Source organism: Buteo buteo, chromosome 23, assembly GCF_964188355.1.
Source record: "Buteo buteo chromosome 23, bButBut1.hap1.1, whole genome shotgun sequence".
Taxonomy (NCBI): domain Eukaryota; kingdom Metazoa; phylum Chordata; class Aves; order Accipitriformes; family Accipitridae; genus Buteo; species Buteo buteo.
This window is the reverse complement of record NC_134193.1, coordinates 19,367,944-19,386,903: the sequence shown is the minus strand read 5'-3', so window position 1 is coordinate 19,386,903 and position 18,960 is coordinate 19,367,944. Positions and strand designations below refer to the sequence as shown.

Genomic DNA, 18,960 nt, shown 5'->3' with positions numbered 1-18,960 from the left:
TTTCCGTAGCCAGTTTTCATCATGCAGAAGAGGGACTGCACTGAATTGCTGTAGCAGTAAATTTTGCCTCTTGAGCTTGGGAAGGAGGGACAAATGTTCCAGATAAAGTAAAATAGTCACTTCCTCAGGGAGAGATTTAAAATAAACTGGGTCAGAAATGAAGCTCCCCTTCGTTTAATTCAGCTTAAGCCTCTCCCTGAAGTGAAGGTCACGGATGGCGATGCACCCAAATCCAGAAAGGTTTGGAGCCTGTGCCGTGACTGCCAAAGTGTGATGCTTGAAACTTTAGGCACCACTCGCTGCAGAAAGATGTCTTTAATTCATGGTGGCAACAAATCTTTTTACACGTTGGGAAGTTTTACAGCACAGCGTTAATTTTGGCTGGAGTCTCTCATTAAATTCTACTTTGCAAAAATAGCTTGAAATGGAAAGTGTTTTTTTTTTTTTTTTTTGTAGCATGTTTTCTTCCTGTGGTGTGAATTGGGATAATTGACAAGCTGTAAAACTAAAACAAAATAAAAGATGGCTTTCATGGCACTTGCCTTCTCCCTCCTTTCTTTCTCCCAGGAAAAAGTCCAAATTCCGCTTTCCTGAAGCGTGCATGCATTGTCATTTGTTTTTCTGGGTCTCCACCTGGAAATCCTAAACTGAGCCTGCCCTGGTGCTCAGACAGACACTGAAATTAGGAAAAATATCTGCTCTGTGTAATGTGTTGCAGGAGAGGGGGACGACCACAGAAGAACGGCAGCTCTGGACTGTAGGCAAGGGGATTTTCTTATTTTGTTCTTAACCTGAATCTGGTTAAGGAAGAGCCGATATCCCCAGCACCAGTTTGATTCTTCAGAAAATCACCCATTCGGGAGGGAGGCTGCGGGTCTGCTTTTAATAACTCCTCCAGGCACGCTGGGGACATGTCCTGGGGTGTCCCCAGCCGGGGAGTGGGACAGCGGCTGGCACCTCCCGTGCTGATTTTTATCCACATATCCAGGATCTCAGAAGTGAGAAGCCCTGCTCGTTGTATGGGTCAAAATATGGATTAGAAGGGCTGTGGGTTCCACGTGTTCTAATGCATTTCAGGGACCTGGCTCCTGCTGCAGGGAGTTTAAATTGAGTGCATAGACACTTTGCAGCTTGTCCTTCCGTGCTGTGTCCACTGAATGTGTTGAGGGTTTTTTTTTGTTAGTTTGGGGTTGGGTTTTCTCCAAAAAAGGCAAAAATCTGTTTTATCCATTGACTGGAATCTTACCTCGCTTTAAGGTAGATCAGAGCAGTTTGGTTTCAAACCTTCCACTCTTTCAGGGAAAAGGGGAAAATACTATAGACATCGTTGAGTGTCCAAGACTGTTGGGACAGTGATTAATGAAATATTCAAGTATCTGCCAGGCAGGGTTGAAGCCGGGTGGATAAAATAGCTGCCACGTACTGTTTCCCAGCGATACCGTGCTCCCGTATTGCTGGTAGAGGATAGTTGCTGCGTTGTGCCTGCGTACCGCACGGCGAGGCACGAGGAGCTGCTTAGGACAGGTCTGTGTCTGCTGTGGCTCAGAGCAGAGCATCCTTTCCAGAACGGGGGTTTATTTTAGTTAAAATGCCAGGACTGAGGAGTGATGGCTTTTCTTCTGTTTTTCACCCGGCTTTCATCACAATGCTAGAGTGATTTGGAACGATGCTTGGTATTCTATAGTAAGGAATTACACCCCTCTCCTCTCCAGAAAGGAGAAAAATGCTTACTTGAAATCCCAAAGACAGTGTAGGCTTTAATCTTAAAAAACCAAAACAACCAACATCACAGTAATGCCAATGGCCTCCCCATCCTTCCCCTGATCTAAGTTTGTTCTGATTTTTATCTCATGCATACATTAAATATGATGGTTAACCTTCAGATTTCCTGTCTCAGCCTCCCAAGCTTTGTGATACTTACAGTTACTATTCAGTTAATTAATTTCCTTGCAATGTTGAAAAGGAGAGGAACCGATACCCTGAATGCAAATCACAAAAGGCAGTACGAGTGCTTTAGGTAGTGAGAAAAATGTGTTAATGTCTGTGTTTGTGGACAGGTTTTCCTTTCCTGATACACAGAACTGGATTCAGAGCCATTATGAAAACCCAAGTAGGATTTTCGGGCCTACTCTGAAACCTACTGAAGTCTGTTGAAGACTCATGGAGGAGCTTCTGCTGGTGCATGGGAAGTTCTGAGTACCCAGTTGTGGTTTTTATAATTTGAAACTTTATTTGACATTTTCTGTTACTGATGGGGGGGAAAAAAGTTATCATTCAGGGTGTTTCATCCCAGTTCATCTCTTTCCACCCCCACTTCCCCTTTATGTTTTAAAATAGGTGATTTGTTAGCTATTTTTCTCCTGGGCATGGCTGATAGACAGGCCATAGGGGATAGCAGAGGCTCTGCCAGCCCGCGTGGTCCCTGGGTGGGGAAGGGAGGTCGTGTGTCACATCCACGGCTCCAGCCTCATCTGCCTACCTTCTTGTTTCTTTATAGAAAGCAATCGGGTTGGGCAAGCGAGGCTTGCTGTTGCTAAATCCACGTTGACTGTTCCCGGTGTCTCTTTTTTTGATCTCGTCTCATTTTGGCGATGACAGAGGTCTTTGTATAACCCAAGCCACTCGGGCTGGGATCAGTCTGATGTCCGCCAATGCTACCGAGGTTCCTGCTCCTTGTCAGGGGATGTCCTGCCTCTCATCTCGCAGGCGTTATGGAAATTAATCTTTACAGGGGATGTGCACACAGAGCCCTGGGTCTGGTTTGGCCGTCCTGCAGGCACAGATGCTCAGCGGAGAGCTCCAGGGGCTGGTGTGTGTCTGCACGTGTGTCTGTCTAGCCTTGGTCCCTGGATCCGAAACACAAGCGCTAAAGCAGTTAAGCTATAAAACCTTTTATTTTTCCTTCCATTAAGATTTTTTCTTTTTTAATAACCTGTTTACCCAAAGCAATTTTCTGTGCGTTGCACACGTGTTAGAATCATTCTTGGCAGGCTGTCACCTTGCAGACAGTGGTACTCCCTGCTCCTGCTTTTGCCACTCTGTTTCAGCTTCATTTTCTGCAGAAGAAATCTGGAGCTAGAAAACTTGATGAGCCTCAATTAAACCATGGGCAAAAACAAAAGCCCTTCCTGTTCTCCGGCTCACGCTGTCTGTTCACATCCTTGGTTCCTCCCAACACTGAAATGCAACAAAACATTTATTATTTAATACCGAGGAGAGGAAGAAGCCCCAAGCGGCTCCCGGGGCCGCAGGGCTGCCTGTCCGTTCTCCGTCCCCAAGGACAAGGAGCCTCCATACGCTGGCTGGCAGAGGCACCCCAGGTCCCTTCTCTCGACCCTCACAGCATCTGGTTCAGCTCCTGCTGCTGCCCGTGATGGTAGATGCGATGCTTGTCTCTTCCCGATTACCCAGGAAAGCTCTGGTCTGCAGTGGGTTGCTCCCTCTGGCTTGCAAGCACGGTCTGGCTTGTGGGTCCTGTCATTTGGGTGAGTTTTCCTTTGAAATCCCTCTTGCGTAAGAGGGTTTGGGGTGCAGGTCTGGTTTTCCTACCTCTTTCCCGCTGCCTGCTCTTCCCACCAAACCCGCGTTGGGAGCTGGTACGTGGAGGAGCGATGCACGGGATGGCTGGCCCAGGAGCAACCCCCAGGACCCCGTTTCTGTTGCTTTTGGGGGTGAAGAAGGCACTCAGCCGCTCTGAGACTGCCCCATCTCTGCGGCGAGGAGCTGTTTTCGGTGCAGAGCCCCAGCGTGCTGTCACGAGGCAGAGGAGCATCGAGAGACCTATTAAAAGCTCACTGGGAGCTCAATATTGCAAAATGCGGCTTGATTTCATATGCAGGTCTGCATCAGTTATCTGTAATGTGAAAAGTAGTGTTCTGGTTTTAATTGCTTCTTTAGGAAGAAGCTGGGGGATATCTTTCAGCATCATTACCTGGTGCCATTAAGCTGAGTTTTCTGAGTGTGTGTTGTCTGCTTCTAATAATGCCAGCCCTGTCCCCGGTGTGACATTTAGGAACCATTTTTCACCGAACCCCTCGTCAGCCACCGGGCCTGATTTTTAGCAAGGCTTTGGGAATAGATAGCAACTCGGGCAACAGCGCAGGAAGGTGTAACGCAGCCCGGGTGTAACGGTGTCAGGGTGCGTGTCAGCAGCCGTCACCGTGAGCAGGCTATCTCCATCTTCTGGGATGTATAACTCTTCTGCCAGCTACAGGTTTGGGTCCTTCAGGTCTGATCTGGAAGCTGAACTATCATTGAGATTCTGCAAATTTCAAAACAACAGAAGTTTGCAGTTGTTCTAGGCCGTTATTTCCTCCATTGCCCATTTAAAAGGTGAAAGCTGCAACAAATGCAGCATTACAAATATTTTTCATGGCTGAGTTTTTGCTTTTCAGTGGTGCTTTCCCTCTGCGTGCTGCGCTGCTTTAGCTCGGTGGGATGAATGTATCAGGGGTTCGTTTGTTCAGCACTTCTGCTTCCTGGCAGGTAACCTGGCACTTCTTGCAGTGAGGAAAATAACACATTTAGTTGTGATTTCTGAGGCTTTCTGAAAGTGAAGTGAGTCTAATTGGAAGCAGGTCACCCAAAACCTTGATTGTGTGTAGAAAAATTGCATATACCCGTGATGGATGAATAATGCAATGGCATCCGTACAAGCTCTTGCCAGAAAAGTCTTTTGGATGTTGGGAGGTGGCATGCCGGTGATCTGATGGCAGAACTTTTGAAATAAGATTTCTTGGGATGTTTTAAAAAAGAAAAGCAGATGGTGTCTGCGGTGAGACTGCTCTGTGCCCTGACGTGAGGATGTGCCTCTGATGGTGACAGCCGGTGCCCGATCAGCTCAGGGGTGGTCTGGAGATATCAATGGGTATTTAAATCTGGGCTCACGTGGGACTCCGGTAAAACTGATATAAAGGTCTTGAATTCAACATATAAGTTTGGTTATTATTTAATAATAGTCTGTTTTGATGGTTTTGTGTAAATGATATTGGACTCAGCTATTGCAGGCACCTACCTCAGATCCCACCCCATGGTTCACTTCTGCCTCCGAACTCTCAGAGCCTGTCTCTTCAGCATTTATATAGGGCAGCTTGGTTTTAAAGAGACAAAAATAAGTTCTGTGAATTTCTTGAACTGGCCCAGGCTTGCAGGCTACCTCCTGGAGCTTCTTTTCTCAGGTCTGGCCCAAATACTTGACATGACAAGGCTTGATTTCCTGACTTGGCTGCTATTTACTCATTTTGGAGACATACCGTAGCTGTTCTCATCACTGTCCTGTCAAAAGTTCATCATGGTCTGATTCCCTGCACCAGCCTGAAGAGCAGGAGAACAATGACTGCTTGGAAAGTTCTCTGTAAGCGTATCATTACAGTGTAACACTATATACTGTTACGCAATTACTCATTTTCTTTAACAGCAGCTGAATTCTGTGTTATAATTTGATTGTCATGGTTCAGGTCATAGTCCTGTCTTAAAGCTTCGGGTTGGCCAAAATGTTTAGAATTTTTTTTTTTGCTGAAAACTCAGTGCGTGGGAAGGTATCTCATTTCTTGATCAGCTATAATCACAATTCCTTTTTTGCATATCCCATCTTTTATCTATGGTCATGTTTTATGAGTGATGAAGTGTGAGCCCCAGTGAGGCAAACATGAGTTTAGGACTTCACATCAATAGTAAAAGCCAAGACATCTCCCCCCCTGCCTCTTTCTTTACTGAGTTCCCCTGACACAGCTGCATGTTTTCCAGCGAGAGGAGAAAAAGGCTGAATTTAATGAGCGTGGAAGGGGACTCTCCGTCAGAGGTGCCAAACGTGGGCAGATTGAGCAATCCTTCCAAACTCTATGGAGTCTCGTATCGTGTTGCTCGCTAAAGCCAAGCGTGGATTTGGCAGCCTGCTGGTAAATATACCGCAGAGACAGCCCAGATCTGGGACGCAGGAGTCAGAGGCTCTCACCCTGGATTGTGTGGGAAAGTCGAAAAGAAACCCCTTTGTTGGATTTGCCTATGATACCGATAAGCCTCAAAAGATCCAGCTGGGTTTCTCCTCTAAAGCGTGGCAGTGATACCTGGTGGTCTTCCCACGTTTAGCCGTAGCTCAGGCTGCAAACAGCCTCTGCTCCCTGCCCCATCGTCCCCCATCCCGGCAGCCAGCCCCACGTAGCTCTGGGGCAGGATAGGACCTGCAAAGAAAACTGCTGCTCTGTGCTTGGTTTTTGTTTTTTTTTGGGGGAGGGGGATGTAACACGGGTCTTTCCCAGGCATCGCCCCAGCGCTGTGAAGGATGCGGCTCATCACTACTGTCCGGGCAGGTCATCGAAGCAGGAGAGCATCCCAGGAGGGATTTTCACATCGGCAGATGCTGATTTGGGGTAACACAAGGGCATCAGGGTTGTCCAAGGTCGTTAGGGATGTGGTAGTGTCCCACTACCCACTTGCCCTTCTTTCATGTAGTCGGGAAGCCAGTATTCTCCATTCAGCTCCCAAAATGCATCGCCGTTAGAGGGGGTAGCAAAGGAAAAAAGGGTGTTGCTTCTCATACTTTCATTTTGTAACATGGCTCAAAGCAGTGTTGTCCTTCAGAGAGGGAAACCTGAAATTCCCTCTCTTGGAGGAGGAGCTGGTGAAGACCAGGGCCTTCAGAGAGGATTGCGCCCACCTGATTTTGTAAGAAGCTCTTTTTATTCCTGGGAACGGCTCTGCAGATTGCTTAGACATCTAAACCATAAATCTCTGAAGTACAATCAGCTGCCTGATGTGATGCAGGGAGTTGGATCAGGGTTTTCTAAAACCTCAGTGGCAAGGTTTTTAGTTGCACAAACCTCAAACCTGTGGTTGGGGTTTGGACCGAAGCTGAACCTGTTGGACCCACTGGATTTTGGGTGGTTGGGCAAAAGCTCTGGGCTGTCCAGACCTTAGGTGTGTGAGCAGAGAATTTCAGACCCTGGAAGCATCTCTACTAAAGCACTCCCAGGCATTGCAGTTAAAGCCCTTACCTTAACGATTCCCCCTTTCTCAGCAGAGCCTTACGTTTGCAGCCCTCGGAGGGCTCCACAAAGCAGGGAAGTACTGTCATCGGCGGCGGCTCTGCCGTTTTCTTTGGGAAGTCGCAGTTTCCTTCCGCTCATTTAAAGCCCCTGCGTGCCGCTGGGTGACCCTCCGATGGCGGGACAGACGGATGGACAGGCGGACGCCGAACGGCCGCCCTCGGCCGAGCCAACCGCTCCCGGCCACGCGATGCGGGGTCTTGCTGGCTCGCTGCGTGGGTTTTAACGAACCTCTCCTGCCGTGCCGCCGGGGAGGGCTCAGGTCGTCGGGAGTTTGCCTCGGAGGACGCGGGCATCTGGGCGTTCCTGTGATTTCTTTTCCCTCCTCCAAACTGGGGGGTGTTACTTCATCCTCGTCCCCTCCTGCAGCCCTGCGTTATCATCTCGGACTCATCGGCTGCCTGATGGGGGTTTTATCCACGCTTCTGGACTTTTGTTGGTTTTTGTTGGTTTTTTTTTTTTTTCTTTTCCGTTTTTCTCTGAAGGAGCATGTGTAATGGAGGAAATGAGCCTGGCGGTCCTCAGGGGGAGTTTGGGGTCAGCAAAATTTTCCTAGGATAAAATAGGACGAGCTCCCGCATTGCTGGGCTTGGCCTGTGCAGTGCTGCTTGGTGGGGTGACAGCAGCCCGGGGGGGGACACACACGATGCTGCTGCCCTCGCACGGGCTCCTCTTGCCAGCAGAGAAAGCACCAGATGCGGTTTTATCCGATACATCTTCAGTATGCTTCAGTATATCACCGAACATTTCTTCTGTATCTCTGACTAATTGGATTTAATCATTTGACCCTGTGCTCTGTCTCTCGCTCTTCCCACGTCCTCTTAACATCTGCCACCTCGGAGGTGTTTGCCTCCGGTCCTCGCCTTGTTTCAGTAGTTCATGTCTTGTATGAAATCCAGGAGCTCTGGTTAATGTTTGTGCCCACTCTGACTGGAGTGCTGCTAAAAGCCGTTCCTCTCCCTCTGGGGCTGAGGCTTGTGACTTCAGTGTATTTAATCAGTTACTCCAGAACCTCCCCTTGTTGTTTTTTTGTTTTTTTTTTTAATTGTTTTTACAACTTTATGTATATTCCGGTTTCCAGTCCATGAGCTTAATATTGTTCTCCGAGACACCTCTTCCCATTGAGAGCCCGTACGTGGCGATGGGAAGTTCCCGTAAGGTAACTGGGAGCTCTTTATCTGCTTGACCCGTTTCAGAGCGATGATGAGCAAAGGTGCGAGACGAGCAGGTACCAAAGCGGGGCTCGGCAGCCTGTCCCGGCATGCTGTGGTGCTGGGCTTGCTGCTGGGCAGCCTCCCAGTGTTGTGCTTCTGTTGGGCAAGCTAGAAGCTCCTGGCGAGCTTGTACAGGAGGTTTGTAGCCCCTTTGAGGTCTGGCTGATGCTCCTTGCTGGGAAAAACCTTTGCTTTCTGCAGGTTTGCTTTCTCCCAGTCCTCCCGGTGATGAGATGTGGGGTGTTTGCCAAAATAAACGGTTGCTCTCCCTCAGGTGCTCTCCTAGGGTTAATCCTTGGTTGTGGGTGGACGTAAGGAGAAGGAGAAGCTGTGGGGAGGTCAGCGCTCATCAGCATTTCGGGCTCATTAATCAGTCTCGCTAAGTGGAATTTGCCCAGCCCGTGAGCGCTCTGCGGTAGGAATGTCTTTGAAATGGGGGGAAATAATAGCACTAAATTATTTGAGAAATAATTTCATTCTCTACTTCTCAATAGATAAATCTGCTGTCCAACAACCCGGAATTTAATCTGTCCATCTAAAGTAATTGATGAGCTGCGACTTGAATCCAAATGTGAATGGGAAAGGAAATTTCCCGCAGAGATGTTTTGTATTGTTTCTGTGGCTGCTCCTTTCCACCAGAGACAATGGGGTGAAGCACGAGAAGGAACAAAGCCGTGAAAAATTTGGTGCTGCTGGTGGAGGGTGATACAAGCTCCACTTGTGCTTTTGACTCTTATTACTGCTCCCAAAACTCTCCCGGTAACACCTTGGTGTGGAAGGAGCTAGGTCAGGCAGAGCCATTTGGAGAGATTAGATAAAGGTCGTGATTTGTGCAGTTTTAAATGCGGAGTTATGTTGCCTGCAGCCCTGCAGTTGCTGCTGGGTACTTGGATGCTCTTGGACTTTCTCTCCGCTCTTGACTTTGGAACAAGTAAAGGGAGTTCCGATGCCCCTTTGCAATGTCAGAGTAGCGCGGGGGAACTCGACATGACTCGGGAGATGCATCCTTCGGCTTTCTTGAGAGGTTTGTGCCACAGGATACTCATTTTCCCACTGATTGTTGCAAATGATGTGTTTTCTCAATGAGAGACCCTCCCTTCCCCGTTTGCAAAGGCTGTGATAAGCAGATGCTCACAGCTCCCTGTCAGGGACTTACTTTTCGCCTGGTGGTTTCGAGCCGTGCCGGCAGCGAGATAAGAGGAAATCTGACATCACGGTCAGGAAGCGCTACAGAAAGTTACTTTCGTCATTCGTCAGTGGGTTATCTCAAACGGCAAAGCTGCAGCATTCCTTGCATGCTGCAGGACCCATTTCAAGCCCACGGCTTTGGCCGCGGTTCAGCTGGTGGCCGTGTGCCCAGCGCCCAGCGCTATTGTGTGCGGCCCCGCTCCTCCCCGGAGCACTAACCCCAGCCGCCGGCAGCCGCTGCCTCTCCGAAAGGCCCTTTCCAAAAAAGCTGTGAGCTGTCGCATGATCCTGCCCCGCCAGACAAAATCGTCTAGCCCATTTCTTTCCTTTTCCTACGTTTTGTCACCTTGTTAAATGTCTCTTGGAGACTCCCGAGCCTCGCACCTCCCCTCCCTTGTGCCATCCCAAACGCGAGGACCGGGGACGCACGCGGCTTTCCAGCCTGCCATCAGCTCTGCCGAGGCCGGGGGACCGTTTCCAACCTAACCCCACCGTCCTCCAGTAGTTGGATCTTTTTCTGATGAATTTGCATCGGAAATGGCCGCTGTCTAGTCAGCGCAGGTGCTGCGGGCGCCCAGTCATACGGGGACCGCAGGGAGGGGTGGTGGTAACTAAAACGGGGCCGTGAGGAGGAGCGAGGTGCTGAGCCACCGTGCACCCTCCCGTGAGCTGCCCTCCCATCCCCGGAGTCGTAGTTTCCAACTTCACAAACATCCGACCTGCCCGTCCAGCCCGGGGTTTGGGGTGGCTCGGCATCTCCCCTCTAAACTCCCTGTGCAAAGTGGAGTTATCCCAAGTATCTGGGGTTATCCCAAGTACCAATTGTCCCATTCTCGATCTCCACGGAAGGCTTCTCCGATGTATTTATCAGTTTGCAGGACAAGTTTTCTGAGCTGCATTGAAAACTTGGCAGCAATACCCTTTCTATGTGCAGCGATCATCCAAGGAGCCTCTAAACTTACTGAATTCAATAAACCCAATAATGCCGTGAAAACCCTCTTTAAAAAAAAGAACATCCCAGAAGCTACTGAGGAGTTTGCAGCGTGTCCAGGTGCTGGGGGCTGCTCGCTGCCGTGCCTTCACGAAGGCCAGGGCCCAGGCGGAGCTGCCGAAATTGCAGCTGCCCTGCTTTGCAAAGCAGGTTTTTGCAGGGCTGGGGCAGGACGGGCGGTAGCCGAGAGCAGTTTATTCACCTTCCAGGCGTTGCAGAGTGTTTAAAAATAAGCAAAGCTGTTCCGAAACTCAGCGAGTGCAGGTGGCAGGGCCCTTCTGCTGTGCCAACAGCAGGAGCTGGGCTGTCGCCGCTGCCTCTCTATAGTGCTGGCTCCTTGCAACCCTCAAAGGATCGGGTCAGAGCTGACCACAGACTTTTCTCATCTATTGGCAGGCTTCAAGGTATTTTGTTTTACTGGATGAGTTTCTTGCTCCCTGTGGTACGGTCCCATCCCTGCCCCCGTTGCCTCTTTGCTCTGGCTTTAGTAATTTCCCTCTCCAAAGCCCCTTGGGTGCGTTTTGCGGTGGCTGGGGAGCTCTCCCCACGCCGGGGACTTGTGCTGTGGCCGCTTTCGGAGCCCGGCTGGTGGTACAGTGGGAGACACCGGTGTCCGTGGAAGATGCCGTGGTCTCTGGGGTCTGTTTCCAGAACTGAGCATCCCGGTTGGTGACGGTGTCTATCCCCAGAAGCGATGGCTGGTGGGTACCGAGGTCGCTTTGGGTGCGGAGGAGGGCGATGGTGGGACGCGGGATGCGCGGTGCTTTGGGCTCCCACCGGCACTCGCACCAAAGGAGATCGCAGGACCCTGCTTCAGCTCTGGTCTCTCGCTCGAAGGATCTAAATGACACCATTGATTTTGGGCCTGGCAGGTGGTGAATGAGCCCCACGGAGAACATTGATTTTTCTCTCTCTTTCTCCTGCGGAGTGTTTACTTGTCCAAAGGTGTGATTGACTGGTAAATAAAATGGCCTCGGCACAGCTCGTACTCAATTGTAGCTAATTTTAACATGTGGCCGTTGAGTAACACCATTAAGCCAGCAATTCGTGGTCTTCCATCAACAGCAAACCAACCTCGAAACGCCTGTGAGCGAAAGGACGAGAAGGTGTTTTGCCTTGTGCTCGTTTAGCAGCTGGTGGCGAGGTGGCTTCCAGGTTTGAATTGGATGAGCAAAGACAGTTGGATGCAGCTGATGTTGGAAAAGTGTGGTTGTCCTGTCCTCGTCAGCGAAGCTGAGATGGGGGTAGCTCAGCCTGGTCTAAACTCGTGATGGAGCCGAGGCTCAGCCCCTGTTAGAAACACCGTCAGGACGAGGTGTTCATTTGTTTGGATGTGTGATCTCTTTGCGATCCTTCAGGAAGGAGGTGGTGTGAACTTTGAGCTTTTCAGGAATTTGAACCACAAAGGCATCTTGCAGAGGGTCCGGGTTTTCCCACCCGTTGGGTGTTTTTCGCTTGGCTGAATATCGGTGCTGTGAAAGTCCGTCTTTCCCGAGAACCCTTTGTGGCTGCCCCAGCTTTGGGGCGAGCGGGAGGTGGGGGGCAAATGCCGCAGAAAGGCAGGGCAGTTCTGCAGATGAAGCTTGCCTCTTGCTGTGTGTAATTATGGCTATAAGCTGTGTCATTAACTTTCAAAACTGGAGGCTTAAAAGGATTTAAAATAAACACGTGCTAGAAATTTGAAATCAATTAGACTGCAGTACAACAGAAAATACACCCCTGCTGCAAGCAGCCGGTTTGCTCAGGGTGTAAATTCTTGCAGAGACCCAGAAGATAAAGTTATGAAATAACCCATATCAGTGAGAGAGGCTGTAAAGCAATTCCAAAAAAACCTCTCAGTCTAGACAGATTATATTTACTGCAGTGTTTATGTGAGATAGAGGAATGCCCTAGAAAAATAGAATTGTTTTCAATTTCTGCCTCTGGCACTTGCTTGTCTAATGAGAAGGCTCTGATGCGACGGGAATGTCCTGCGCTGGGGGAGCTCTGCTGTTGCTCGGCAGCTCCATGTAGAGGGGGTTAGAGTGGGGGAGAAGGGTAAAAGGTTATTTCTTTCTCTGTGTAGGTGAATCGGCCTGTTGTTAATGAGGTGGGTTTGCTAATCCATCGCCACAAAGCTCACGCATAATCCCAAACGCAGTGATAACGACAAGCTGCGTCGCAGTCATGCCTGTGGAGATATGACGGCCCCAAAGATTCTGCTTTGATTCTTTTAATTAAAAGAAAATTAAGCTGGTTTATTTTACTTTGAACTCGCGGTGAAGTTTGCAGGCAGTGTTTTTGCGTGGTGTTGGTTTGATGACAACTCGGGGAGCAGAGGTAGTGCCATGTGACAAAACCGCGCTGACCAAACCCACCCAAAGGCAGCCTGTATCTTGCGCCTATTTATCACGTGGGGATGATTCACCCCTTTAATGGGTTGATTTACTTATAATTCTAAAGCATTTGTTACGTATTTATGAGGAATTTGCTGGAAAAAAAAAAGAAGAGTTGTTTAAAACGACAGCAATAAATTGAAGGTATTTTGTGGAGTAGCATGAGGATGCAGAAAGAAGTGAAATTAATTGGCTTGCTCAGCAGAGTCAGTCCATCCTGATGAAGGACATAGGTGATGCAGCCGCAAAAATGAAGCAGATTTTTATTCTTCTTATCTTAGCCCCTGTGCTGCCAGGCATCACTGTTGGAGTGAGACCGTCTGGAGTCCCCAGACTTCAAAATCCCCAATGCTCACAAACAAATGACCAATTATTGCTATAGTCGGTGATGGGATTTTCTTGAAAGAGAAACATAATGTCCCTCTGCTAGTTGAGCTATCTGAAGAACTGAGGGTGATCCCTAGAGGGGTGAGATTTCTGCCTCTTCAAATGGGCTAAGATTAAAGATGAGCAAAGCTTGGTGGAAACAGTTCCAGGGATTGCCCTGGTTTTGGGAAAGGGAATCTGAGCTGGGTCGGGAGCGGCTCCCGTGGCTGGCTGATGTTTCATGGGTCTGTTAGCGTTCATGGTGCCTGCAGCATCTGGGGGATGCGAGGCTAAGGGAGCAAATGTGACTTGAATAAGTTGTTCATTGTTTTGGACCCCAAAGCAAAAAAACCCTAATTTTCACTGTCCCAGTCTTTTGTTTGGGATGCGTGTATGCATGCATGCGTACAGATGTACAGCAATATGTACAGTAAGCGCTGTAACCTGTGTCCCTTCTGTAGGGAACCAAATGGGATCATGCTGGAAATGGTTAAAAGTTCAACACTGGGCTTCTGTAGAACATCAGCTGTAATTTATATTTGGCTTCGACCTTGAAAGGGAAACGTCCTGGCTTGAGTTTTCCAACCCTTCTGCAATGTTACCTTATGTGAAACTTGTTTTTCAAAAGGGCATTTGTTTCTGGTGCGCAGCTGAGAACACAGGAGTCCACATGGGGCACCAGGATTCCGACATCTTCAGTAACAACAAATAAACTAATGCCTGGCTTTTCAGTGCAAGTTTCTAAGTTTGTTAACTTGTCTCGCATGTGAATTTAACTCAGTAAATCTCAGTTAAAATTTGTGCCTGTCTTGCTCACTTTTTCCCCTCCCTTTCTTTTTTGTTTCCCCCAGTTTCTCTGTTTGAAGAACATCCGAACCTTCCTAAAAGTGTGTCACGACAAATTTGGGTTAAGAAACAGCGATCTGTTTGATCCCTTCGACCTCTTCGATGTACGGGACTTTGGAAAGGTAAGAGTTACTCCTGAGCTCCTGGGAAGTGATGGAGCTGGCACCGGGGCAGTTCTCCAGACTTATGCTGCAGGTTTTGGATGGAAAATACGAAGGTTTTGTGGTTTTCTGAGCAGCTTCTGCACCCTTAACCCATGCGTTGGGCACCTGTTCCCCTGTGCTCATAGTAGCCTGCACATCTAGGGGTTGATTCTGCTGTGTCCTTAGTGAAGGGAGAAAGCTTTCTGCTTTAGATTAGAAACCCTCTGGGATCAGTCTCTAAAGCACGTGAAAAATGTCTTTTTTGGGGGGAATCAAAACACCTTTGTATCTATGTGTTCGTAAGACCTGTTGGAAGATGTAGCCCTGGGGACTGGGTGCTGCCTTGCTGGGTGACTGGGGCAAAGCCACATCATCTCCTTGTCCCTGAGCTCCCCATAGGGACGGTGCATTCAAACCAGCATTAAACATCATCCCTGCTCAAACCAGCCTGGGATTGAACCCTTCAGCCCCAGCAGAACATTTCCCTACAGCAGTGTTACAAATCATTACAAGCCCGGACCCAGCTTTGTACCAACCACGTGGCAAGGACCCTTCGTCCCCAAGCGCTTCTGGTTTTGCCCCAATGTGGGTGCAGACCTCGCACAGTCCTTCCCCAGCCTCTCTGCATGGCTGTGAGCAAAAAAAAAAAAAAAAAAAAAAAAGCTTTACTGAAACCACCATCAGTTTTGTAACATGGCCAGTGAGTGTCCGTGGGGGTGAGGAATTTTCATGCCAGGGTGAAATGAGTCCACTGAGTTTCTCACAAATGCGTTTGGAGGTTTTTTTTTTTCTTCCCAGCCGTTCTTAGGTGCTGGCTGTTGTTTGCACCGTGTGTCACCTCGATGGGAGAGGAGAGAGTGGGTTTTTGTGGTTTTTGGTGTAACTGATGGATGGCACGAAATGCTGAACGAGACCCAGCTACGAGGGAGGAAAATTCTATGGGATTTTGACAAGTGGCTGTTGTTCTGATACCCTGACTTTTGATGTGAACAGCGTCAGGGCTCGGCTGTTACTCTGATGGATACTGGGCTCAGAGAAACTATTACACAGGACAATTGCTATGTTCTTCAGTGGAAAAGGTGTTAAAAGATTTATTAAAGCTCTCTATTTTACCTATTTCAAGCTACCAGGCATAAGCTGCTGGAAGGCATCTTCTCTTCTGATTATCCAAAGAGTAGATTTTCACTGCTGATGGGGATATATTATTTGATATTTATTGCCTAATTTATTTCTGGACCATTATCTGGAATGTGCAATTGCAGGGGCTTGTTTTATGAATTTTTTGATTTATGAAATACAAGAAGGCTTTTGTTGCTCTGGGAATATGAATGCACAGAAGGAACCTTTTGGGCTGGGGAAAGAACCGCTGCTAATTAAAATGCTGCTTTATCGTCACATTGTCTCTTGCTTTGTGCTGTTTCAAATTGCCTAAGATGCCTGTTAATAGAGCCTGGCGTTAAACACTGCTGGAACACGTCAGCTGAACACAGCTTGGTTTCCTTTTTGGTCTGGTTAGGGAACAGCTATTCCCTCCTTCTCCTGTTCACTTTTTGTGGGGGACGTTCAGATTTGTGACTTGGGAAGGGGAGATGATTTGTCATTCCCTCTTACCTCATGACAATTTAGTTTTTTAGGAGACTTTGGAAGGAAACTTGTCATAAACTTCCGAGAAATCTAAATGTACTTCATTGCCTGGATCTTGCTTATTTTCACGTGCATCGTCATCCTTAAACAACCTTCTAAGATGTGGGAGGCACAGATTCTGTGTGCAAAAACCTCGCTGATCTTTTCCCAGTGCAGTTTTTAATCAGTTTGGTGGAGGTATCAGCTGTTCAAGTCTGCACCACCCTAAATCCCTCTGGAAGCCTGTCAAAACATCCCCATTGTCTTTGCCACCTTTCATTCCCACATTATCCTCAGATCTGTGTTCAACAGTGGCAAAGCAAATAAACAGGGAAAAATCTGCTGTTGACCAAAGCGCCTTTCCGTTTTGAGTCACAGGGAGAGCAAAAGGAGCCTCTAATCCACGTTCCCACTGGCCAAACACAAACTTCACACACACAAAAATTCTTCCTGGAGCTATTAATTCCTTAGATCAGTAGCATTTTTTGGTTACAGGACACTTACGCCGTGTAGGAGAATTTTCTGAACGGAGCACAGTAACAGTCAACCATGTAATTAGATAGGAACCTTGGTGGAGTAGTGTTGGGTGTTTCCTTTCTGGATGCCACTTAAATAGTTATTTCTCTCTTCCAAACCAGAAGGCCAGCGAGACAGCAATTACTAGTAACATTTGGGTTTGCTGCAGTGTAATTACCGAGTAGAAAGGCAGGGGCTTGCGTTTATGTGGTGCCAACCTATACGTAAAGGGCTTGTCCTTTGGAATCTGCAGGGTCCTTCGGGGTTTCTTGGTGTGAGAAAAACGCTAGTGCTTTGGAAGAGGAAGAAAAATCAGATCCCTCCGTTTTGCCTTGACCGGCTGTTTTTCTGAGAGAGGTTTCCGTAGCTCCCTTTGGGTTCTGAGCCAGGGCTTCAGCCGGGAGGAGCTGCCGTAGGATTGATGGAGCTTCCTCCGAAGGACCAAGTGTGGCTGGGGGCTGCTCGGGTCCAGGAACCTGAGTTTTTATCCCTGGTTTTGCTACTTGCTTGAGTTTTAAGCTTGGGAAGTTACTTCTTCCCTACTGTCACCAGGATAACAGCTGGTGAAATGGGATGGTGAGCCACATGGGCTTCTCCGGCCAAAATTCCTGTGGAGCTGAAAAGCTCCATCTCTGCCTTCGTGGGATGTCGGGTAATTGGCAAGTGCAGGCTTTTGCCAAACAGATGCGTCATGTTTCTTGTAAACTCAGTTGCAGTGTTTCCCAGTTACCCAAGGGAGTCGAAAGGCCAGTTTAAATTGCTCACAGCCAGTTTTTTTTCCCAATGTCCAGTTGTTAAGCAATCCCGCTGTGACAAGGACATGCTGTCTTTCATGACAGAGGTTTCCAAAAGTGACCTGAGATGCTGACCGCCTGTATTTCTAGCTGTGCCTCTTGAAGACACCTTAAAAAAATATATTATTATATTGTTTTCTACAAGTTGGCTCTTAATTTTTTTATTATTTTTTTAAAAATCTTATTCCTTTAAAGTTTAAAGCTATCCGTAATCACTAGTGACATCTGCAGAAGTGTTTCTCCGTGGCTGTGTCTCCGCTGCAGGATGCAGAAGCAGCGCAGCGTGCAGTGCTCCAAGGAAGAAAACCCCTGTTAATATTGCCTCATCCCGAATTAGGGTCTGATCTTGCAAGAATGAGCACTGGGGTTCTCTGCCAGGGTGCTGTGCCCAGTCTTTGCTAGTATAGCCTGGCTCCTAAAAAAGAAATAAAATTAAAAGTTAGTGCTCATGTACAGTGTGCTGTTGCACACTACTTCATGCACATTTAATAGCAGTGATGGTATAAAATGTAACTCTTATTGGACTTGCTAATTTATTGGCACCAACTATAATGAGATAAAATGTACATAAATATGGATTAAACTCTTTATCACTCTATTAGTCAGCATGATGGTAGCAAGGTTCATTAAAGGGAGTTACTCATTTTCAATAACTTGCAGTAATGTACTTTTTTTTTTTTTTAGAAATATAGTTCAAATATTCATAAACCTGTGGAGCGTGGCATTTGTTAGCCTCCCACTCCTCTCAGCTCTCCTGACGTGTATTTAATTGTCCTGACTTTCTTTTGAAGTTCCTGTACTCTTTGAAAAAAGCTTTTTTGCGAGATAGGGTCTTTCCTACCCTGACCCACGGATACAAAATGATGCTGTTCTAAAAATGAAAAAGGGAAGCGAGTCACAGGTCAGCTGAAAAATGAGGAGATATTGATACTGAGATTAAAGTAGTGTTTTTCACTCTGTCGGTTCTGGTCCAGAGGTTGGTGAGAGCTGCACCGACCTCGCAGCTCGAGCAGGGCTCAGAGGAAGGGGGTCTGGATCAATCCTCCCTCTCAATTAATTGAATCCACCAAGGTTCGCTGGCACGTGTGACCCGGGGGTGGCTGACGGAGAACTCGTACATGGCTTGTCTCGCACGTCTGGGGAGGAGATGTGCGTGACGGGGAGGGCGGCCCTGAGCGCGGCACGCTCCGGCGGCTGCAGCAAGAGCTGCCAAAGAGGGGCTGTGCCGGTACTTTCACGGTTAAAAGTGATGGGTGCCCTCTACAAAGCATTTGTGTCTTCGGAATAATTTTTGGTGTAAAGGCGTCCCCTTCCTCCTGCCGATGAGCCAGCGTGGAGAGCTCTTGGAAAGCCCTTGGGGGGGGATCCAGGCTGTCCTCGCTGGATGCTGTTGCAGATTTGTCCCCGGCTTTATCACCAGCTCCCTGCGGTTGGAGAATCTGCAAAACGAGAGGTCCCACCTCGCCGGCCGTCGGGATGGGGTGCTGGGAGAGCCGCGAAGGGGCTTGACTGCCATCGTACCCCCGTCCCTCTCCGACACAAACACACGTCACCCTCTTGCAGAGAGTCAGAAAACTGAGTTTTCCGCTTGGTTTCAGATAGGAGGGTGGGGAGCGTTGTCAGAATTATTTAAGGGATTAATAACTGAGAGTTGGTGGTTTGTGTTTTTCTCTGTTTCTCTGCTGAGAATTCCCCTCCCTCCATCACCTCTAACTTCACGTACAAGTCAATATCCCTGCAGCAGTATTTTAAAGCGTGCCTTTGTAACATAGTCTGGGCATATGAGGGGGAGAAAAGGGGAGAGATAGATATGAAATAATATAGGTAGTTGAAAATTGCAAGGCTTTTGGATAAATGGCTG

The 18,960-nt window shown here is 48.2% G+C and overlaps 1 protein-coding gene across 3 annotated transcripts in view; it reads left to right on the top strand.

The window, feature by feature from the left end:
* VAV2 (vav guanine nucleotide exchange factor 2) overlaps positions 1-18,960 on the top strand; it is a 149,650-nt gene that overhangs the window by 19,655 nt on the left and 111,035 nt on the right. For all 3 annotated transcript variants that reach the window (XM_075054861.1, XM_075054863.1, XM_075054862.1), the window contains exon 2: positions 14,029-14,145. In XM_075054861.1, coding sequence (XP_074910962.1) covers positions 14,029-14,145 — 117 coding nt within the window. The remainder of the gene's footprint in view (positions 1-14,028; positions 14,146-18,960) is intronic.